Source organism: Lynx rufus, unplaced genomic scaffold, assembly GCF_022079265.1.
Source record: "Lynx rufus isolate CCGP_SWC_20201006 ecotype Redwood Valley unplaced genomic scaffold, mLynRuf1.p SCAF_5, whole genome shotgun sequence".
Taxonomy (NCBI): Eukaryota; Metazoa; Chordata; class Mammalia; order Carnivora; family Felidae; genus Lynx; species Lynx rufus.
The window spans coordinates 150061680-150085937 of NW_025814867.1; the positions used below are offsets into that span (position 1 = coordinate 150061680).

Below are 24258 nucleotides of genomic sequence, written 5' to 3' on the forward strand. Positions count from 1 at the left end.
TTATAATGCTATTAGATTCCACTAGGTAGTCTCTAAAAGTCTGACAGTACTTTCTCGGCACTGTCCCTGCCGGATCCCTCCTGTAGTCAAGATACTGTGAGGTCACAGCACCAACCGAGGCTAGTGAAGGAGCATGATTTTGGGGAAGTGCCTGACCTTTCCTTAACAGTACTTCATACTCACTCTGTTCTTTGCTTCAAAAATGAATTATTGCAGCTATTTCTTTTGCTTTATTTTTTATTTTTTTAAATTTATGTTCAAATTAGTTAGCATATAGTGCAACAATGATTTCAGGAGTAGATTCCTTAGTGCCCCTTCCCCATTTAGCCCATCCCCCCTCCCACAACCCCTCCTGTAACCCTCAGTTTATTCTCCCTATTTATGAGTCTCTTCTGTTTTGTCCCCCTCCCTGTTTTTATATTATTTTTGTTTCCCTTCCCTTATGTTCATCTGTTTTGTCTCTTAAAGTCCTCATATGAGTGAAGTCACGTGATATTTGTCTTTCTCTGACTGACTAGTTTCGCTTAGCAATAATACCCTCCAGTTCCATCCACTTAGCTGCAAATGGCCAGATTTCATTCTTTTTGATTGCCGAGTAATACTCCACTGTATATATATACCACGTCTTCTTTATCCGTTCATTCATTGATGGACCTTTGGGCTCTTTCCATACTTTGGCTATTGTTGATAGTGCTGCTATAAACATGGGGGTGCATGTGTCCCTTCGAAACAGCACACCTGTATCACTTGGATAAATGCCTAGTGGTGCAATTGCTGGGTCATAGGGTAGTTCTATTTTTAGCTTTTTGAGGAACGTCCATACTGTTTTCCAAAGTGGCTGCACCAGCTTGCGTTCCCATGAATTATTGCAGCTATTATACATGATTTTGAAGGGTTTTTCTCTTCATAAAATGTGGAGATGGTGAAGTGAGCATTCTAAGTTCACCCTTCTCCACGATATGAAAGAATTCTCAAAAAGAAATATGTTCTCCTTAAGACTCACAGCCTGATTGGAATCAAATAAATTAATACAATTCTTGACAGATTTTTTAATTAATACTACAAAGACTAGTGTAACATAATTTTACAAATATCAGAATTATGTTGTGAATCTTCTTTTGAGGGTCGGGTTTACTAGGCTATAATTTACATAAAGTAAAAGTCACCCTTTTGGGTGTACAGCTCTATGAATTGGTGGATACGTATAGTCACGTAACCACCACCACAGTCAACGCACAGAACATTTTCATCACCCCGGAGAGTTCCCTTTGCTCCTTGGAATCATCCCCTCCCCTTCCCCAGCCCCTGGCAAGTGCTACTCTGCCTTCTGTTCATACGGGTTTGTCTTTTCCACAGTGCCCGAAATGTAATTAGCTAGGGTGCAGCCTTCGAGTCTGGCTTTTTTGACTTGTGTCATCTGTTTGAGAGTCATCTGTTCCATTGCATTTATCAACAGCATACTCCTTTTTATTGCTGAACGGTATTCCAGTCTGTGACTTGAAGGACGTTCGGGTTTTCAGGTGGAATTATGACATAAATCTCGTACTCTATCCTTTAAAAAAAATGTTTTATAGGGGCGCCTGGGTGGCTCAGCCGGTTAAGCGTCCGACTCTTGATTTCGGCTCAGGTCGTGATCTCACAGTTCCTGAGATCGGGCCCCGTATTGGGCTCTGTGCTGACAGTGAGGAGCCCGCTTGGAATTCTCTCTCTCCCTCTCTCTCTGTTCCTCCCCTGCTCACACGCTCTCTCTCTCAAAAATAAATAAAATAAACGTTTAAAAAAATGTTTATAAGTACCTGTCAGCTCACAAAGCAGTCCTCTTCCCAAAGTTATCCTGATTACTCACTCTTAACATTAGTGGTAAGTGTCGGCCCGCATCCCATCTTGACATTAGTAGTAAGTGTCGGCCCACATCCCAACTTGACTATTTGAAAGCTCCTAATTGTCTTAATTCAGAACACTAATAGCTTTTACAGTTACTAATTATAACTATATATTTGCAATAATAAAATATCTTTACAGCGAAACTGACATAACTTCAACACGTGAGGCACATTAGATTTTTCACGTCCTAACGCCCTGAACACTTGAAATACGTGAAAGCGAATGTTCAGATACTGACAGATCCTTTCTGGAACTGCTGACGGGAGGCTGACTTGGTCAGGTGGCGCCCAGGAGTGCCAGTAAGGGTAACGGCAGACCTCCAGAGACTTTGGCTGAATGCAGAGTCCGAGCCGAGCTCTGTTGCACCCCCACAAGATCTGGAGGGAGAGAGGACTGCAGGGAGCACCGCCCCCTCGTGCCTGTGCAGCGTGCGAGCAGGTGCTTTAGGCACCCAGCCGCTCAGCAGCGTCTGAAAGTCCACTTTCAGTGGTGGCAAGAGGGGGAAGCTGGAAGGGAGAACGTGTTGGCCAGAGCACCTTGCAGTCCTTCCCGTGCCTTTCCAGTCTGAGAGCAAACACCTGCTCGTTCTCTCCCGTCTCCCATCACACACGCCTTTAAAATTTAGGGTGAGGCCCAGAGAGCTAGAAAGACGGTATTACCTGTGTAGGACAGGAAAAGTATAGATGACAGCCTTTTTCAAACAGTGGTGTGGTTTGACCATGGCAGGATTGAAGCATCCAGCAGTTCTAAGCAATCGTACCTCTGAGGAGAGGCAATATAACACTGTACATATTATATAAAAGCATGTGTGTTTGTGCATGTGTGCTGACTTTAATCTGGAGGTGGTTTGGGGGCCCTGAGAGAAGCAAGAATTTCCCCATATACCCTCCATTTTGCATAGCTCAAATGCTGCATTTTAAATAATGATCCATGTTTTTAAACATGGGCATTTTTACCCCATTTCATATTTTGTTAACTGACAGTTTACAAAGCATTTTCCACTTTATTGTCATTGTCCCCAAGACTGTTGATAGACGCAGCCTCTGTGAGGCAGGGGTGATAGAATTCAGAGCATTCTCTGATAGTCTTGGGACACTTGACTGGCCCCCAAGGAGCAATGATGCCCAAGTCAGGAGAAGAGATGCATCCAGAAGCTTCTAACTTGCATGCCATGGTAAATAGTTCAGGCCTAATCTAAAATTAGTCAGGAATTTCTAACATTTCTCCCCTGGGATACACCCTGGAGTCCCTTTCCCCTGACTGATGGCACCATCAAGGAGCCCTGGAGGAGGTCGGTGTGTACAGGGTGTAGAACTGAGTGGCTCTGTACAGCTTGGCGCAGAGGGACATAAATTTTACATTGATCACAAAAGAAGCTGTAGATAAGCCCAAACCAAGGATTTTTTTTTTTTAAGGGGCAAAAAGCTGTTTGTCTCAGGTGAGAGGAGACCACCCCCGACAAAGGCCCTGACTAGGGGCATCAGAAGGATCTAGTGGCAACACTCTGTACCCTTCAGGCTGGGTGACTTTGGCCCTTCCCAGGTCTGTTGGAGGATGTCCCACCTTTTAAGTCTCCCTCCTTGTCCTGTATGTATTAGCTCTATTTTTACATCAGGATACTGCTGCTCAGAGAGAGCAGCACCTGCCTAAAGTTGTGTTGCCATGACCGGCAAAACCAGGCCTGAAACCTGAGCCCTTTGGTTCCCAGCGATAGGCTGTGGTCTTGAGTAGGTGCCCTGGGAGGGGGGTGGAGTAGGGGACTGCTCCGGTTTCACAGATGGGAGACAGAGCGCGGCAAGATTAGGTGGCCGGCCTGCACAGGGTCCCACGACCTGGAACGGTGGGGCGGGGACTGTCTCCGGCCCTCCCGCTCTCTGCTCGCAGAAGCTCCTTAGATTTCTAAGGTTTTATCACTCAGCTGAGGAAGGAATATTAGAATTGAAGAACGTTAGTGATTCTGCAACAGATCGTCGTGGCTAAAGAAGAATCTCACGAGTTTAGCTTCTGTTCGGAGCACCAACATGAAACGGGCCCTGTGCGTGCAAACCACTTTTTCCGTAATACTTTCTGTCCTGAAATGGGTTAAGACTCAGAAGCAGCCGCACAAACAGTAGCGGGTGTCCTGTGTACCATACGTCCAGCTTCCCCTGTGGTGGCGTCTCACATGGCATAGTCCACCTCCGATGCCACTTCCACTGTCCCGCGTAATTTCAAAAGATAACATCATTTTTACTCATGGATTTACCCTTTCTGTCGCTTTTTTGTCTTGCTGTTCCACACTTCCTGCCGTTACCGTTCCTTTTCTGTCTGAAGAACATCTGTTAGACATTCTTGGAGCGCAGATCTGCTGGCTGCAAGTTTCCTCCGTTTTCCACGGAGACTGTCTTCCTTCTTCTTGGTCTGGGTTGGGTTTTTTCCTTCCACCTTCATTCCAGAAGGATGTTTTCACTGGAAATGGAGTTCTGGGGTGAAGTTCTTTTCTTTCCGGGCTTGAAAAAATGTGCCGCTTCTTTGTGACTCCGTGGTTTCTGAGGGAAATCTGCTCTCCTTCAAATTAGTGTTCCTTTCTCAGCACAGTGGTCTCCCTTTTCCACAGGGGATACATTCTAAGACCCCCGGTGGACTCCTGAAACCATGGATAGTTTCAAATACTACTTGTACTGTGGTTTTTGTCCTTATGTAGGTACCTAAGATAAAGCTTAATTCGTAAATTAGGCACAACAAGAGATTAGCAACAACAAGAAAATGCAACAGTTGTAACAGTATCCCTAGTGAAAGTTGCATGAATGTGGTCTCTCTCTCTCTCTCAGAATATCTTGCTGTTCTGTCCTCACCCTTCTTGTGATGATGGGAGGTGGTAAAGTGCCTCCATAGTGAGCTGAAGCGAGGTGAGAGGCGCAGGCACTGTGACGTGTAACGTGAGGCTGCTGTTGACCTTCTGACTGCGTGTCAGAAGGATCGTGTGCTTCTGGACCGCGGCTGAGTGAGGCCTCGGGAAGCAGAACGTGGAGAAGCTGGGAGACCGCTGTCATGTAGCTTTCCCTTCTGACCACTGTCAAGGTTTTTTCTGTAGCTTCAGTTTTCGGAAGTTTTATTATGTGACTGAACTGGATTTCCTTGGTTTTATCCCTCTCAGAGCTCACCCAGCTTCTTGTCTGTCTTCTTGTCTGTAGACTTCTACGTCTTTCACCAAATTTGGAAAGTTGTCAGTCATTATTTCTTCAATTATTTTTCCAACCCGTACTCTTTTTCTTTTTTTGGGGGGGAGACTCCAGTGACACAAATGCTAGACGTTTTGTTGTCCCTCTGGTCCCTGAGACTGCTTGCTTCTCCCGACCCCCAGGCCTTTTTTCTTTCTTTTGTTCAGTTCCAATAATCCCCATGAATTCTGTCTTCAACTTCCCTCTTTCTTTTGTCCATTCCGTTCTGCTATTGAGCCCATCAGTGAGCTTTTCGATTTTACGGATTTATTTTTTAGTTCCCAAATTTCCATTTGTCTCTTCTTTGTATCTCTTGTTTCTTTGGTGACAGTTTCTATTTTTCATGTGTTTCGAATGTCCATAATTGATCATTGGGATATTTTTAGACCACATCTTTAAAATCCTTTCCTGATAATCCCAACCTCCATATCCTCTCTGCACTGGTGTCTTTTCTTATCTTTTCTCGTTCAGGTTGAGACTTTGGCATTCCAGCTTATGTTCTCCTCAGGTGTCCAGGCCCGAATAAAATAAACAATTTAAATAAGAGATTTAAAAACCCTAGCAAATTCACAGGTCATTGCTTAAGTCCCAAGATCCTAGCCCATCCTGCTGCCTTTCCTTCATGTTCCAGTTTTCTGATAGTCAATGTATTTTTACTCAAGGGTTTAGTTGTTTTGTTTTTTTAATTGCAGTTAGAAAAATAGGATGTAATATATTTACTCCATCTCATCCAGAACCAGAAACAAAGCCCTCTTCAAAAATGCTAACCTGGGGCACCTGGCTGGCTCAGTCGGTAGAGCATGCTACTTTTAACATCAGGGTTGTGAGTTCAAGCCCCATGTTGTGTGTAGAGGTTACTTAAAAAAAAAAAAAATTTTTTTTTAATGCCAGTCTATCTGTCAAGTGTCTGAGCTATGCTTGATCCTTCATTTGGTCTAAAGTGGTTTTTTTTTTTTTTTTTTTATGGTTTTATTTAATCTCTACACCCAATTTGGGGCTCGAACTCACAACCCCAAGATCAAGAGTCACATGCTCTATTGACTGAGCCAGGCAGGCACCCCTGGTTAAAAGTGTTTTTTTTAAGTTTATTTGTTTATTTTGAGGGGTGCGTGGGTGGCTCAATTGGTTAAGCACCCGATTTCGGCTCAGGTCCCGATCTCACTGCTCGTGGGTTCAAGCCCCACATCAGGCTCTGTGCTGACAGCTGGGAGCCTGGAGCCTGCTTTGGATTCTGGGTCTCCCTCTCTCTCTGCCCCTCCTGTCTCTCTCAATTTTATTTATTTTAAGAGAGACAGAGACGGCATGAGCAGGGGAGGGCAGAGACAGAGAGAGGGAATCCTATGCAGGCTCCATGCTCAGCACAGAGCCCGATCTTACAACCTCAAGATCATGACCTGAGCCAAAACCAAGAGTCTCAAGCTCTACCAGCTGAACCACCCAGGCGCCCCTCCCAAGAGTACTTTTAAAAGCAAGAAATAAAAACCCACTTAAGCTAGCTCACATCAAGAGTTTATTACTGAGATACTACAAATAAATCTTAACTGGCATGAACCATTATCTGGCTGTTTGCTGTAACAATTTGTTACGTTTCTAAGAAACCTTAAATTACGGGCGGGGGGGGGTGTGGTGGTGGCAGGGGAGTCATATTCTACAGTTATTTCAGCAGAGAAGTGGGGAAGACTGTGAGGGGCTGGAGGAACTCACACCTTTTGTTCCTGCAGGAATTAAAGTTTTTATCATGGCCATGAAAAAGTTCACTGAAAACAGCTCTTTTGTTCAGCCCCTGCACTTCTCACCCTTCACTCCCAGAATGTGGTGTCAGCTGCCAGCTAACCTCTGTGATCTTGTAGCTCCGTCACTCACTGAGGACCGTCTGTGGTTCTTGTGTCTTGTATTTCGTATTCTCTGAAGAAAATGCGGTGGCCACTGGCCATCTGACGGGTTTCTGGTTTCAGTCAGAAGTTGGTGTCCCTCTGGTCAGCTGTGGCAGGGCAGTAAAGGGCTGCTTGGTTCACTTCCTTCAACCAAGGCCACGACCTGCTTCACTTCACAGAGAAGAGGGCTGGAGGTCAGCAAGAGGGGCAGAAACAGACTCCCAACACGCACCACTTAGGCTGCGTTGTCGTTAAATGCCAAAGCGATTACAGCTTTATGCTTTTTCTTTGTCTAATGAGAAACCCCAAACTGCATATTTGTGTGACGTCTTTAAAATCTTCTTTCCTTAGAACGCCTGACAGACAATCTCAGAGTTGGACAGACATCCACAGTTGCTGCTCAGATGTTTCTTTTTTTCAGAGTTTTGCTGCTAAGAATATCTCCCCAACATTTGACTTCATTGTGGCCAATAATGGTCTCTGAATTAGTAAGTACAAAAATCTTAACTCTTGAAAGCAGAGTTGGTGCTTTTTAAAATGCTTTTTCAGGAAGAATATTTCATATATATCTTAATTTTTTTTAATGTTTATTCAGTTTTGAGAAAGAGAGTGAGCGAGCACGGGGGAAGGGCAGAGAGAGAGGGAGACTAGATTCAAAGTAGGCTCCAGGCTCTGAGCTGTCAGCACTGAGCCTGACAAGGGGCTCGAACTCGTGAACCCAAGATCATGACCTGAGCCAAAGTCAGACGTTCAACTGACTGAGTCACTCAGGCGCCCCAACTATTCCAAATATATCTTAATTTTATCTGCAAAATTTCCTTTTTATTTTATCTACAAAATTTTCAGTCAGGTTGGTAGCATGTAGTCAGCTCTTGGTTAAATACAGAATTTTTAAAGATAGAACCATTTAATGTAGCTCTGGGAAATTTTATAGTTTGAATAAACAAAGTATAAAACTTTAAGGCACAGTGAATAACTACACATTACAAACCGGCCACTGTTGGACAAGTAAAGAAGGTAAAATTCAAGGAACACGTGGGGCGCCTGGGACGCTCAGTTGAGTCTCCAACTCTTGATTTTGGCTCAGGTCTTGATCCCGGGGTTGTGGGATTGAGCCCCGTGTCTAGCTCCACACTGAGCGTGGAGCCTGCTTGAGATTCTCTCTCCCTCTGCTTCTCTCCCCAGCTCGCACACTCTCCCTCTCTCTCTAAAATAAAAAAAATAAATAAAAATAAAAAACATAAAACCTCTGAGTTGCTCTCTGCCTTCACCTGCAGTCAGAAAAGTTTCTAGGTAAGCTCTGTTAGATCGAGAGCCTCTAGGGAGAAAAGATTCAGATCCTGTTTAGATAAGTGGATAACCAAATATATGAGTTGGAGATGCTATCTCATGTGAAGTCAAAATCAAATTAGAGGGAAGAGGTCAGGTTATCATGTTTCAGAGCTACTGGCAGGCTATACTTTGTGGTGACATGAATTACCTAATCTGAAGATTAATCCTTTAAATTCTAAATTATAGAGTTTACACCCATCCCTGAAAACATTACCATCACATCCATCACATACCATGACCTACCACTCCATGAATCCATGTAACTGAAGCTTCCTAATGAAAAATTATCTGTCCTAAATCCTTCAAATTTCAGTTGAAGAACTTACTAGCCAGATGTTCACGTTCACTGATACTAGATTTCCATAATAGGCCCCCTGTACTTATGTTGTGGGTTTCTTTGAAGCCATGCCTTATATAGAAATATTTAAAGTGGAAAGCTGAATGCTGTTTAGAGGGCTATTAACAACATTAATCTCGGAAAGCACTAGAAGTTTGTGGATAGGCTTTTAAGAGCAGCATTTCCGAAATACTCCATGCATTTAATTCTTTTTCCTTACCCACATTTAGTTATCAATTACTCATGAGGATATGTCATAAGATTCTGAATAGATATTTAGGAATGTTTTCAAAATTCCCTTTTCAGGACTGATATACTATTTCATCTATATCTAATTTCATCTGAAAATTTTCAAGTTGATAGCACATGGCTCTTGGCCAAATAGAGAATATGTTATCTTCTGTAATTATATTTGACCTTTTTTTAACTGTCAGCTTATTCACACTCATTTGTATTCTTTGATACTATCTGCTTTTTAAACTTGTATTCTAGGTTTACTGAGACATAATTGGCATACAGTATAATATAACCTTAGGTGTACAAAGTGATCTGACTAACATTGTGAGATGAGGACCACCGTGAGTTCAGCTAACATCCATCATCTCCTATAGACAGAAAAAGCAAATCGAGAAAGAAAAAATGTGATAAGAACTTGTGATAAGGACTCTTAAGATTTACCTTAACTACTTCATATATGCCCTCCAGCAGTGTTAACTATTGTCATGTTGTATGTGACATCCCTAATACTTCTTTATCTTGTAATGGAAGTTCGTACTTTTTGACCGCCTTCATCCAATTTCCCCTCCCCCACATCTCCTGTCTGTGGTAACCACAAATCTGATTTCTTTTTCTGTGAATTTGGCTTCGTTTTGATTTTTTAGGATTCCACGTATAAACTAGATTATACAATATTTGTCTGACTGACTTCACTTATCATAATACTGCCAAGGTCTTCCACGTTGCTCCAAATAGCCGGATTTCCTTCCTTTTTTATAGCCGAATCGTATTTTACTGTATGTACATATACAACATTTTCTTTATCCATTCATCCATCAGTAGACATTTAGGACGTTTCCTTGTCTTGGCTGTTGTAAATAGTGCTGCAGTGGACATGGGTGGACATGTATCTCCTGAACCTAGCATTTGCATTCCTTCTGGTATATTCCCAGAAGTGGAATTGCTGGATCATATAGTAGTTCTAGTTTTAATTATTTGGAGAACCTCCGTGCTGCGTTCCAGAGTGGCTGTCCCAATGTACATGCCCACCAACGGTGCCCGAGGGTTCCATTTGCCCCACAGCCTCACCAGCACTTGTCTCTTGTCTTTCTGCCGCTTGCCCTTCTAACAGGTGTAAGGTGATTCCTCACTGGGGTTTTACTTTGCATTTCCCTGATGGTTAGTGATGTTGAGCATCTTTGCATCTGTACCTGTTGGCCATGGTATCCCCTTTGGGAAAATACCTATTCGAGTCCTTGGCCCATTTTTAAATTAAGTTACTGGCTTTTTTGTTATTGAGTTGTATGAGTTGTTTTTTTTTTTTTTCAACGTTTTTTTATTTTTTTTTATTTTTGGGACAGAGAGAGACAGAGCATGAATGGGGGAGGGGCAGAGAGAGAAGGAGACACAGAATCGGAAACAGGCTCCAGGCTCTGAGCCATCAGCCCAGAGCCTGACGCGGGGCTCGAACTCCCGGACCGCGAGATCGTGACCTGGCTGAAGTCGGACGCTTAACCGACTGCGCCACCCAGGCGCCCCTGTATGAGTTGTTTTAAATACATCTTGGATATTAACCCTTTATCAGATACTTGGTTAGCAAGTATTTTTTCCTATTCTTCAGGTTCTTTTTGCCGAGTCTCTTGCTTTATTTGCTCTTTTTTATGGACATATAAATCTTAAACATTAAGCTAGGTTTAACCCCTCTCCAATAGTAAATTGAATTGTTTTCTTTTTAAGATTCAGACATTCATACAGCTTGAAGAAGATCTGAAAGAGGATGACGAATTATTGAGGTAAGCTGTATGAGTTCTATGCACACATGTGAGCGGACATCACTTTGTGATGTAGGATTATGTAACACTCAATATTATCATTTAAAAAAATTTTTTCATGTTTATTTATGTTGCGAGAGAGAGAGAGAATGAGCAGGGGAAGGGCAGAGAGAGAGGGAGACACAGAATCTGAAGCAGGCTCCAGGCTGCGAGCTGTCAGCACAGAGCCCATCGTGGGGCTTGAACCCACAAACCATGAGATCATGACCTGAGCCAGAGTCAGCACTCAACTGAGCCACCCAGGCATCCCCAAACACTCAATATTATTTTCTTGAAATACTTGTGAAGAGACCAGCCATTTGACCATTCTTTTTTTTTTTTTTTTAATGTTTTATTAACAGAGACAGAGCATAAGCAGGAGAGGGACAAAGAGAGAGGGAGACACAGAATCCAAAGCAGGCTCCAGGCTCTGAGCTGTCAGCACAGAGCCCGATATGAGGCTTGAACTCACAAACTGTGAGATCATGACCTGAGTTGAGCCAGAGTCAGACGTTTAACCAGCTGAGCCAACCCTCAACTGTTCTTAAACGGAAAAAACCCTTCTTAGGGACATTGCATAGGTAAATGGACTACAGCATACGTGAATGAATTTATAACAAGAGTTTCTTTGCAAATTTTTAGAAACAGCAACAAAATCAACAGAACAAAAGTTTCAGTTGCTGATGGCAACGGGCCCTCCCTGGGGGAGATAGCCCAGAGTGAGCTCATCTTATATTTGTCAGCTTGCAAATTCTTGGACACAGCACTTTCTTTTCCGCCTGACAAGATGCCGTTGTTTCAAATGTAAGTCAGATAAGCCCGTGTGCCCTCCTTGAATTGGTGACTTTCCTCGTGAGCACTTTCACTTGTTCTGTACAGGGTGGGAGAAGCCGCCGTAGGGGTTTCTGGTGGCCCACGAGCCTCCTCAGAATACCAGATGTCAGAGTGCTTACAACACCTGTGGTTTTCTGGATTTGCCTCACAGTAGTGTTGATGGCTGGGTTTCTGTGGTGTATACGCGTTTAGGTAGTTTTGCTACTGAATGCTCGTAAAACGAGAGTCATGGACTGGTGGTCCTCACTGCATTTGCGTAGATTTCTTCGTCTGTTTGTTTTTAATAAGTGGAACAGGCTGTCTCCACTTCACTTTGCCCCTATTGGCTTACATTTCCTGTAGGCTTAACACAGCTGCTCATACATTTAATTTCATGCCTGGCCCCAGATGCCACTTCTCTCTCTCCTGCCCCCTCTAAAGAAAGAGTTATCACGTAGAAATGTTTGTGGTTAAAATGTGGGTTCTTTTTAACAGCATATTACAAAGTGAAAGAAGCCAATCTGAAATGGCTTGAAATAGTATGATTCCAACTCTGTGATACTCTGGAAAAGGCAAAACTATGGAGACAGTCAAAAAAGATTGTCAGGGATTGCAAGACACGGAGTCAGAGCACAGAGGATTTTTAGAACACTGAAACTACTTTATTTGGTACCTTGATGACGAATACATGTCATTATACATTTATTCAAAGCCATAGAATGCACACCACCAAGAGTGCACCCTGAAGTGAACTCTGGCCTTGGATGATAACACAAATTCATGTCATTTCACTGATTATAACAAACGTACCGCTCTGGTGGGGTATTGATAGCGGGGAAGGCATTGCGTGGAGAGGAGGCTGGGGGCACATGGGAAGCCTCTGTACGTACTTCCTGCTCCACTGTGTTGCAAACCTAAAACTGCTCCAAAAAGGAAAGTTTTTTTAAAAGTGGGTTCTGATGTATATGATTGTGCATAGCTGCGTTACTCATAAAAGGTGGAGGAAATCTAAAGTCCACGAATGTACGAGAGGGTAAATAACGTTGGTATATCCTTACAATGAAACATTCAGCAAAAAAAAAAAAAGAAATACTGACGTGTCCTCCAACATGGATGAACCTTGACCATGTAATGTTAAGCGAAAGAAGCCAGTCACAAAGAACCACATATTGCATGATTCTGTTTCTATGAAATGCCAAATATATTTTCAAATAAGAAAATATGTAGAGGCAGAAAATAGATTGAGGGGATGTAAGGGGTTGAGGGGCGATAGCTAGAGGGAGCGGGTATTCTTTTTGGGGTGATGAAAAAAATATCCTAAAATTGATTATGGTGGTGGATAAACAATTCTGTGAATAAACTAAAAGCTAATTCAATTATGTACTTCAGATGGGCGTACTATATGGTATGTGAATTATTTTTCCATAAACCTGTTGAAAAATCTTTTTCGAAGTGAGCTCTGAGCCAGCACGCCTGACCTCGGATTGTTTTCATCCAGTTACAGGTGGGCATTTGTCCCAGAAGTGGACACAGAGGTCCCTGCCTTCCTGTCAGACCTAGAGGAGAATCACCAAGAATGCAAACCCCACACTGTTAGGATTCTAGAACTTCTAAAGTTAAAATATGGGGTAAACGTCTTCCTTTTTACAGTCAGCGTTTGTGGCGGAGGGGAGAGAGGCTAGGCAGTGAGGGCCGCGAGAGAAGCCCGTCATGTGCCACTTGATCTTAATGACCGAATAGTTTTCAGAAGTTCTTTGGTCTGAGTGTTAAAACTCGGAGGTGGTCCAAATCCCATCTTTATTTCCTCATCGGCACGTCACTTTCTCTGCCCACATGCTGAGGTGCGCCTCCTGGAGAACCACAATCACGTGGAAGAGGTTTCGCACAGAGTCGGTTTATTAGGCGGAGGAAGGCCCTGCAGGAAGAATAGGGGTCTCGGGGAGAGGGGAGGGGCTGGGGTGAAATCCCGGCGGGAAACGTCGGTTGAAGACCTCGCGTTTGAATTTTTTGGGAAACTGCCACCAGTGCTGACGATGAGTGGTCCCCAGAGAACCCATCGCTTAGATTTGCTGCCCACATGTCCTTGGCCCGCACCTCTAACCCTTAACAAAGCCTTATCATCTTTATGCGGTGTTTTTGTTTTTGTAGGAAATTGGCAGCTCTGATGAGATCAGCGCAAAGAATGAATTCCCTCTGCTGCGCCAGCATTCTGTTTCCAGCATTAGGCAATTGATGCCATTCTTCCAGACTCTAAATCGTGCTTTTAAAACCCAGAGTAAGCTGTCTGCCGACACCCAAGGACCTCCAGTCTTAGAGTTCCCGGTCACAGATAGCCCGAGGGTCTTGCAACAGCTAGAAGAATGTGTTGAGTATGATTTTTTGGAACATCTGGAATGTTAGCCCCATAAGACAGGATTTGTTTAATCCATTTACCGATACGTCAGTGACAACCAGGATACGTGCGTTCTAAACGAGAAAGGAGCCAAGGATAGTGCTTTTTAAACAAGCCAATTTCGATTTTGAAGGTAGATTTCAGATAATTTTCTGTTGGGCAAGAAAACACACCTCCCTAAATGCCTTGTAATATATTTGGATCTGATTGTATGTTTCGTCTTCAATTTATGTAAAGAAAATAAAGTTAATGTATCATCTAATGCAAGCACAAAATTCATAATATGAAGCATGAAGGCAATGAAGAGTTGTTTTCTTTGTTGATGCAGCTATATGGGCTGTCTCGGTATATTTCTCTAAAAGTTTACACTTGTTGGGTATTACTCTTAACCCTTCACACATATGTCCTTTAAAATGTTTATTTTGGTACCACATTTTAAAGCCAAAATACATTGTTTTCTGAAAATAATAATTGCCCATTACCATTGACGGTTCAGCAGTGGTGAGGGCTTGAAGATATCTCAACATATTTAACTCTTGCTCATTAAAATCACATATTAAGGGGCACCCGGCTGGGGCGCTTGGGTGGCTCAGTCAGAAGAGCCACCGACTTCAGCTCAGATCGTGATCGTGAGGTCCGTGAGTTCGAGCCTGGCATCGGGCTGTGTGCTGACAGCTCAGAGCCTGGAGCCTGCTTCAGATTCTGTCCCTCTCTCTCTTTCTCTCTCTGCCCCTATCCCTGCTCGCATGCGCACGCTCGCTCACTCGCTGTTTCTCTCTCGCTCTCAAAAAATAAACATTTTTTAAAAGGGGGGGATGCCTGGCTGTCTCAATCAGAAGAATGTGCGACTCTTGATCTTGGGGTTGTGAGTTTGAGCCCCGTGTTGGTTGTAAAGTTTATAAGTAAATAAACTTTAAAATAAGTCATGCATTAAAATCACAGTGCATCCAGCTTTGAAAGAAATACATAGTTTTCAGAACTCTGACAGCTGTAACCTTAGTTATGTACCATGATGTGCCTTGCCAGCACTTTCCATTTAACATAAATCAGTCGATGTAGTCATGGAGCCTTTAATGCCTGAAGCTTCTGTCAGAGAAACGGACTCTCGACTCTTCCCTTTTCCTTTGTCCTTTCTGGGATCTCTTTGCCACTTTGTAGACCTCACTGTTCATTAAAATAATCTCTTCCTAAGCACAGACTCCTCTCTCCTGGCAGGGGGTCACCCCACTCCTGCCGAGCCTCTCTGTCTTAAGCCAGCTACCCTATTTAGAATCCTGGCTCGGCTGCCGGAGCCTGAACTCTCTGCCAGGGAGCATGGTTTGCCTTCCAGACTTGCCTACCTCATGTCCCCTTTTCAGCCTCCAGAGCATCGCATGAAGTCGGGTTCCAGGCCAGATGATGCACGCTGGCCTAATGCGTGCTCTCCTGTCCATCCTTTCTGCACGCCAGGGATCGGTTTGGAATTAACCAGCATCGTCGGTTAAGTTTCCCGTAACATCCTACTAGTTCCTAGCGTGTGTGCAGTGTAGAAGCAATTAGTGTCAAGAGCCCCAGTATGGGATTTGGGGAGGACAGAACCACCCGATTACCTACATAAGGGCTCAAAAGAAGAATTCAAGCTCACCACTAGAAATAGGGGTATTCATACAAATACGTGTTAAGAATTACATGAAAATGATGGGTTTGTGCATGTAAGGGGTATCTCTAAGAACATTTGCAAGCTTGGTGACTAAAGCTTTAAATACCGAAGCGTAGAGCTATAATTTCTATGTAAGTTCTGTGAGTTTGCTGTAATTCAGACTGTGAAGCGATAACCATATGCCGATCAATAGTTAACCTCAAGGGCATGCATATGTTCATACTTCAGAATTTACAAAACTAGTAACTTACATCATCGGGAGCTATTATGCCATCTGTGCTTAGATTTACAAATTTTGTTGATGGTTTTTCTCTCTAGTATCTAAAACAGCTTAATGGTCTCTGAACATGTGTGTGTAAGTGAATCCTTATTTATTAAATGGAAATCTTAAAAGGAATTCCATAGTACATCATGGAACACTAAGGAAGTCTTATCAACGTGATGCACGTTTAAATCTTTAGTTCGTGGGGCGCCTGGGTGGCGCAGTCGGTTATGCGTCCGACTTCAGCCAGGTCACGATCTCGCGGTCCGGGAGTTCGAGCCCCGCGTCAGGCTCTGGGCTGATGGCTCAGAGCCTGGAGCCTGTTTCCGATTCTGTGTCTCCCTCTCTCTCTGCCCCTCCCCCGTTCATGCTGTCTCTCTCTGTCCCAAAAAATAAATAAACGTTGAAAAAAAAATTTTTTTTTAAAAATAAATCTTTAGTTCGTGAATACCGTAGTAGTTGGGGTTATAAGCTGTGAGGTCGGCTTGCCTGGGTGTGGTGTTCAGCTTTCCCACATACTAGCGTGAGCAAAACTTGTGCCTCGGTTTTCTCATCTATAAAATGGGACTATCGAATGCAACTGCATCATAGGTTCTAGCAACTAACCATTTCTGTGATCTGTGAACAGTTTTGCACCCCTCAGTGAAAAAGAAGACTGTGCCCACCCCAATATCGGTAAGATGAGCAGAAGCAAGGTTAGCGGTTCCGTATTTTCTTCTTACTTTGGAACCGAGGCCCTTCACCACACTGTGGAGCCAACTGCTCTGCCTCCATTCCTCCCGGTGGAAATGCTCCGCGTCCAGCCCTCAGCCACTGCACTGAGGGCAGGGAGTGTGCTGGGAGAGGTGGGACTTGCCAGGAGTGGCCGTAGCCAAGGAGAACAGACTGGTGCTCTAACAGAGCGGGTTTGAACACACACAGCTGCGGGCAGTGTCGGTGGGAGGGTGGCCCATGCGTGCGGATGAACCGATCCCTGTAACTAGAGTGCTTTCCAGGGGCCAGGTACGGTGCCAGGCGCCTCCCGGGCGTCACATTCTCTCTTCCCACCCCCTTGGGAAGTAGAGGCTTACCCCATTCTACAAGGCCAGCAGAGCTAGGAAACGGAACCTAGATCTGTCTCCCTCTTAGAGCCCTTTTCTCCACCCCAGTGCTGAGAAAATTAGACAGGAAATCCCCATGGTGGCTACTGCTGTTCCGTAATGTGTGGAAGACAAGTTTCTGAAACTACCCCGCCCATGTATGACTTCCTGCAAAACCAGCTCGTGCTAGGGCCACAGCACAGAGAAAGTAGCGCCTAGCTTTGAAAGTGTGGCGAGATCTGTTTTCAGAGGAGAACACGCCTTGTTTTCCAGTATTTGTACATTATGCGCGGTTAAATTAGGAGAAATGGCTAGGTTTGCCAAAGTAGTTAAGGAAGGTTGAACTTAAAAGTTTTGAACTACCCAGACAGGTTCTGTGCTATTGGAATAAAATGCTTTGGTGTTAAGACAATGCCTGCTAGCGGGTATTACTTGCAGTTCAGTGAGACACATAAACCAACGAACGTGCAAAGTCAACACCTTCAAAGAGAATACGATTAGGAGCAGAATGCGGATGAGCCAAGGGCACACTGAGGAGTCTCCACCTTCTACCTGAAGGAGCAACTGGGCTCAGGAGGGTCAAGTTAGTACCCTGTGTGTGTGATCATGTGTATGTGTTTTGTTATGTCGTGCAGTCATCATTCCACACCATTGCATCCTCTCCAATCGGACTTGGTGCCGTCGCTGAAGTTCAGAGTGAAGAGGACCCCTGCAAGCATTTTTCAGGCTGGATAGGGGTATCCTGAGGTTAGAAATCTGTCAGTTACGGTTAGAATCCAGCAGAGGAACTATGCTTAGCAAGGGTCCTCCCACCTGCATGTGCACGAGGACCACCTGGAGAGCTTGCAAACTTGCAGGATGCCTAGCCTCCTCCCCAGAGAGTCTGAGTCAGTAGAAAGGGTGACAGTCAGGAATCTGCATGTGTAACAAGTTATTTTTGTCACCGGTGCTTCCTGGATCATTCTTGGAGACACGCTAGTTTTCAGAGCAATTTATTCATAAGTATGACGTGGAAACCAGGAGGAAGCCAGCAAGGCTGAACTTGTTTGGTTACTTCTCATCCTATATAGGTAGCTCCTTCCAAGCAGTTCTCCATCGAAATCAAGTAAGTCCACCTTTAAACCAATGGGAAAGGAAATACATTTTAAAATACTATGGGTCTAGGGGCGCCTGGGTGGCTCAAGTCGGTTAAGTGTCCGACTTCAGCTCAAGTCATGATCTCACGGTCTGTGAGTCCCAGCCCCACGTCGGGCTCTGTGCTGACAGCTCGGAGCCTGGAGCCTGCTTCGGACTCTGTGTCTCCCTCTCTCTGCCCCTTGCCCACTCACACGCTGCCTCTCTCTCTCTCTCTCAAAAGTAAATAAACACCAAAAAAATTTTTTAAATACTGTGGGTCTAGGAGAGGAATAAAGTAGTTCCTCAACGAGTTAAAAATAGAATTACCATATGATCCAGCAAGTTCACTAAAATGAACTAAAACCAGGGGCGCCTGGGTGGCTCAGTTGGTTAAGCGTCTGACTTCAGCTCAGGTCATGATCTCACGGTCTGTAAGTTCAAGTCCGGCGTCGGGCCCTGTCCTGACAGCTCAGAGCCTGCTTCAGATTCTGTGTCTCCCTCTCCCTCTGCCCCTCCCCTGCTCATGCTCTGTTTCTGTCACTCTCAAAAATGAATAAATATTTAAAAAAATTTTTTAAAAAGAACTGAAAACAGGGTCTCAGATTTTTTTTATTTATTTATTTTACTGTTTATTTTTGACAGAGAGAGCAAGCAAGCACGAGTGGTTCGTGTGTGAACCCATAAACCGTGAGTCATGACCCGAGCTGAAGTTGGACGTTCATCCGACTGAGCCGCCCAGGTGCCCCTGGGGTCTCAGATATTTGTACACCTACCTACGTTTATGGCAGCATTATCCACAATAGCCAACAGGTGGAAATGACCCAAATGTCCATTGACAGATGAATGGCTAAACAAAATGTGGTCTATCCACACAACAGAATATTATTCAGTCTTAAGAAGGAAGGGAATTCTCACACATGCTACAGCATGGGTGAACCTTGAGGACATTAGGGTACGTAAACCAGTCGCAGGACAAATGGATAACTCCACTTGCATGAGGGACCTGAAGTAGCCAAATTCATAGACACAAAGTAGAAGGGTGGATACCGGGGGGCTGGGAGAGGGGGATGGGGAGTTCGTGTCTAATGGGTACAGTGTTTCAGTTTGGAAAGATGAAAAAGTTCTGGAGATGTGTGATGGTGACACCACAATGTGTGCGTAATTAAGGTCACTGTATTGTACACTGAAAAAGGGTGAAAATGGCAAATTTCATGTTCTGTGTATGTTACCCCAATAAAAATTCTAACACAAAACCAAAATTACTGTGAGTTTAAAAGGAGGGCACGGAAGAGGGTCTAAGCCAGGGTTCCCCTTATGCGATGAACAGTGTCTCATCCGGGGTTTCCCCCACAAAGTCAACCAGAAGCAGAGGGGAGGTGGGAATTTAATCCTTGGGACCTGGAGGCCTCTCGTCTGTCTCTTCTGTCTCCCCTAACCACTCGGCATTTTAATCTCTTGCATATCTTTTCTATGTTGTTCCAGCTACGTGATACTCTTTTCCTTCACCTGACACGTCCCACTCAAACTGTTTATGTAACAAACATATGGGAGCCAGTCTTTGAGATCCGAATTCCTCAGTCTTGCTTCTTTCTGCAGCTCCTCAGACACAGTGAGGCACTTTGTCACAGGACAGCCCTATTAGAGCACCTACTAATGTCATAGCCCATCGCTGGCTGCGAGGCAGGCGCCCTTTTGTGGAAGAGAGAGACCCTGTATCTTCTTCAGTTCCTTCGGGGTCTGGCATATGTAGGCTGTCCACAGTAACTAAATGAAGAACATAAAGGTTGATGTTTCTGATAAAGGTGGTGCTGGAGGAGGAAGAAAGAGTAGGAAACCCCAGTTTGAATAAAGTAATTTGTAGGACTAGACAGTGGGGGGCTCAGGGAACAGTGGGTTTTGGGCCCCAAACTTAGACCCTCTCTAGTAACCACTCCCCGGAGGCTCCTGCTGTCTCACTGAGCACCCAGTGTTGGCGCATGAGGGCACTCTTCTTGGCTTGCTGTCCCCACTCTTCCCTGCTGGTCCTTGAACTACCTGATTTCACAGTCAGCCCAACCCACCTGAAAAACATGTGAAGACTGCCTTTTCTATCCTCCATGAGCGTGTCCTCAATTCTCATTGGACCCTTTGACAACAAAACACTGCTGTACTGTGTGGGAGGTGAACACTTGGCCCTGGGCACCACCGTGCTGGTTGGAGAGCTCTTTGTGTTATAGTAAAGCTACTATCTTAACTCATAAGCACTTGATTGTATATTCTTCCAGGTTTCCCTTGCAACTGTTTTCCGTTTGTTTCTGAATCTAAGCCAGGTTAAGCATCTAATTGTTAAGGAATCTAAATTTCTTCAGGAAACAGACGAGTTGTCTAATATGATTGAGAGAGGTGGAGCTTGTGGTTAATCAAAGAGCATGATTGGCCTAAAGGCAATCAGACTCAATAAAAAGTTAATACATATACATCAAGGGACGCCTTGCTAGCTCGGTCAGTAGAGCATCTGACGCTTGATCTTGGGGTTGTAGGTTCGAGCCCTACTTTGGGGGTAGGAATTACTTAATACAATCGTTAGGGGCACCTGGGTGGCTTGGTCAGTTAAGTGTCCAAGTCTTGGTTTCAAACGGGTCATGATCTCACAGTTTGTGAGTTCCAGCCCCACATTGGGCTCTGTGCTGATAGCACGAAGTTTGCTTGGGATTCTGTCTCTCCCTCTCTCTGTCCCTCCCCCACTCATGCTCATTCTCTTGCACTTGCTGTTTCTCAAAATACATAAATAAACTTTAAAAAATGAAAATAAAAGCTTTATACACACATATGCATATATATATCAATATAGTTTTTTTGACATCAACATCTCTAAATGGCTAGTTATGAGACAGATGAAATCCCACTTACAATAACAACAACAATAAAATATCCAGGAAAAAAAAAAAGCTTCATAAGAACTCCTTGAAGAAAATATTTCTGAAGGAGTAAAGGACACTTGGAGTGAAAGGAAAGGCTCACTAGGTCTTAAAGAGGAAGATTCAACATCATCAAGTTGTAAATTCTAAATTAATCTATGAATTTAAGGCAATCCCCCAGAAACAACACTTGGTTTTTGTTTTGTTTTGTTTTAACAAGATAAACTCATCCTAAATTTTATTTGGAAAAATAGGCAAAAGTAGCCAGAAATTTTCTGAAAACAAGGAGTAAAGAAGAGAACTACACTGAGTAGGTCTTGAAACATATTATAAAGCTAAAATAATTGGTACCAGTGCAGGAATGGACAGCAGATCAACAGAATAAAATAGAAAGTCCATCAATGGACACAAATGCATAGAAAAATGTAGTATTCGAACCAATAGGGGGAAAGACAGGTGGCTTATTTGATAAATGGTATTGGGATAGCTGGGTAACCAACAGAAAAAAATAAGAAATTGGATTTATACCTCCCATCTTTCACCAAAATAAATTCCAAAGAGATCAAAGATTGAAACCATGAAGAAACCATAAAAATACTAGAAGAAATGAAGAGAAGGCATTTATATAAGCCAATAATGATCATTTTTAGATGAATACAAATCCCAGAAGCCATAAGAGAAAGTTCAATAATTTTGGCTATATGAATTTTCTTTTAAAAATTCTGCATAAAAAAATCATAAGCACGGGGCGCCTGGGTGGCGCAGTCGGTTAAGCGTCTGACTTCAGCCAGGTCACGATCTTGCGGTCCGTGAGTTCGAGCCCCGCATCAGGCTCTGGGCTGATGGCTCAGAGCCTGGAGCCTGTTTCCAATTCTGTGTCTCCCTCTCTCTCTGCCCCTCCCCCGTTCATGCTCTGTCTCTCTCTGTCCCAAAAATAAATAAACGTTGAAAAAAAAATCATAAGCAAAGTAAAAGACAAATGGCAAACGAGAAACATATTTGAAAAGACTCCTTTTATGAAGGGCTAATTTTTCCAATACTCAAAGAACACCTATTGAAAGATAAAGTATAGAAAGATGAGCAAAAGAAATGAACGGGGGGTTCTACACACATGAAAAAACAATTGGCTTTAACACATGTCAAATGATGTCCAAACTTACAATATAAGGAAAAACTTAAAATTGCTCTGAAATATTATTCACTGACCGTTTCAGCAGATATTAGTATTAGGGGAAAACAGGATCCCTTCTATAAATAAGGAATATAAATTAGTACAAGCTCTTTGGAGGAAATTTGTCAATTTCTATCAAAACTATGACTGGGTGTATCTTTTGACCCAACAATCCTACTTTTGGGAATTTTTCTGATATACATGTATAACTTACATAAAAATTATTCACCGTAGTCTTATTGATAATAACAAAACTTTGGAGACAACCTTTGCCCACCAGCACAAGGAAGGATTGGCTAAAGAAATTACAATACATCAATAAAATGGAATGTTATTGAGGAATCCAGCTGGCTCAGTCAGTAGAATATGTAACTCTTGATCTTAGGGTCAATGAGTTCGATCCCCATGTGGGGCATAGAGATTACTTAAAAAAAATGTTAGGAAGTTGCAAAATAACATGAGGAAGTTCTTTAGGCTGTTTTGGAAGGATCTACAAAATATACTGTTCAGTGTAAAAGTCAAGGTGCATATCTGTATAGGTTTGTGAAAGCAACCAGATTTCACATTGTATTTATTAAATCAGGGAGAGATTTTATTTGACAAATATTCTAACTCCTGTATGAACTTTCAACATTTCTCTTTCCTTGACCTAGTCCATTTTCCTTTGACTTAGTCCTACAAAAATACTGTAGTCTGGGTGGCTTAAACAACAAACATTCATTTCTCACGGTTCTGGAGGCTAAGAGTTCAAGGTCAAGGTACCTTCCTGGTTGTTCCTGCCTTGTCTTCACATTGCACAAGAGTTGAGGGAGCTCTGGCGGGTCTATTTTATTATAAGGGCACTAATATTCATGAGGGCTCCACCTTTGTGACATAATCACCTCTCAAAGGCTCCACCAAATACATTCATTGGGGGCTAGGATTTCAATGTATGAATTTGTGGGGGAGACAGTCTACAGCGCTCCCCAAATAAGATAGTTTTCTATCATTAAAAAAATCACATCAAACTCAGCTTTTTTTTTAAAAAAATAAAGGTTTCCATGTAAGCTTGGGTTTGATACAAGTACCAGAGGGGTGTGGTGGGGCATTTATTTCTCTGTAAAATCCCCTTTTATACCAATGTAGTGTAAGTTCAGCCTGTACGTGTTTGCCTCACATTTTTTTCGATATGAGTAAGCCTTGAGGATGTAGAATTCCACAGTGTGCTCAATTGTGTTAAAAAAAAAAAGGGGCGGGGGGGACAAGAATCCGTATATATAGGTAAGTACTTGCTTGCACATGAATATATTGTCTACGCTTGTAGTTGTCCTAACAAATTACCACAAATTTAGTGGCTTAAAATTACAGAAATTTCTTCTCTTCCAGTTCTGAAGGCCAGATGTCTGAAATAAGTTTCACTGAGCTGAAACCAAGCTGTCTGCAGGGCTTCATTCCCTCTGCAAACTCTGGGGGCTCTAGAATGGAGTGGCCTCGCCTTTTCCAGCTTCTAGAGCTCATTCCTGGCATTCTTTGGCTCAAGACCCCTTCTTTTCAAAATCAGCAGTATAGCATCTTCAAGTCTCTCTCTGCTGCAGAGGCCAAATAACCTTCTGCGATCCCATCTCCCTCTGTCCCTGTCTTATATAACTTTTTCTTTCAAGTTTACTTATTTATTTTGAGAGAGAGAGAGTACGAGAGAGGTAGGAGCAGAGAGGGAAAGACCAGAATCTCAAGCAGGCTCCATGCTGCCAGCAGAGAGCCCGATGCAGGGCTCAAACTCAGGAATCCTGTGAGATCATGACCTGAGCTGAAGTCAAAAGTCTGACGCTTAACTGAGCCACCCAGGTTGCCCCTGTGTCTGTCTTACAAAGACCCTTGGGATTGCATCTAGGGCCCAACCACATAATCCAGGCTAATCTCATCTCAAAATGTGCTGAACAGCATATGATCAATAAGGGAAGTTGGAATAATAATAATAGTAATAAGTGAAGAAGTTGTCAGCCCTAGACTGACACAGCACTATACTAGTAAATTAAAACTCTTTGGATTCCCACAAAACGATAGTTGAGACTCATCAAATTGATTTCACAAGTCACAAATGGGCCACGATTTATTTAACCAACACAGTCTTGAGATCGTAAGTTCAAGAGAGGAAACCTTGGCTATTTTGTTCACCACGGCATCCTTAGAGCCCTGACATTGACAGATATGAAGAAGGCTCTCAATAAAGAGTTGATAAAAAAAAGCCAGTTACAT

At 43.4% G+C, this 24258-nt stretch overlaps 1 protein-coding gene across 3 annotated transcripts in view; it reads left to right on the plus strand.

Moving 5' to 3' along the window:
• DOP1B (DOP1 leucine zipper like protein B) overlaps positions 1-14121 on the plus strand; it is a 105106-nt gene extending 90985 nt beyond the window's left edge. For 2 of the 3 annotated variants that reach the window (XM_047098737.1, XM_047098738.1), the window contains exons 33-37: positions 7310-7446; positions 10581-10636; positions 11297-11458; positions 12966-13095; positions 13616-14121. In XM_047098737.1, the coding sequence (XP_046954693.1) occupies positions 7310-7446; positions 10581-10636; positions 11297-11458; positions 12966-13095; positions 13616-13867 (737 nt within the window). In that variant the 3' untranslated portion in view covers positions 13868-14121. Of the gene's footprint in view, positions 1-7309; positions 7447-10580; positions 10637-11296; positions 11459-12965; positions 13096-13615 lie in introns of those variants that run through there. The other variant, XR_006965604.1, reaches the window with a different exon arrangement.
• Positions 14122-24258: the final 10137 nt, after the last annotated feature.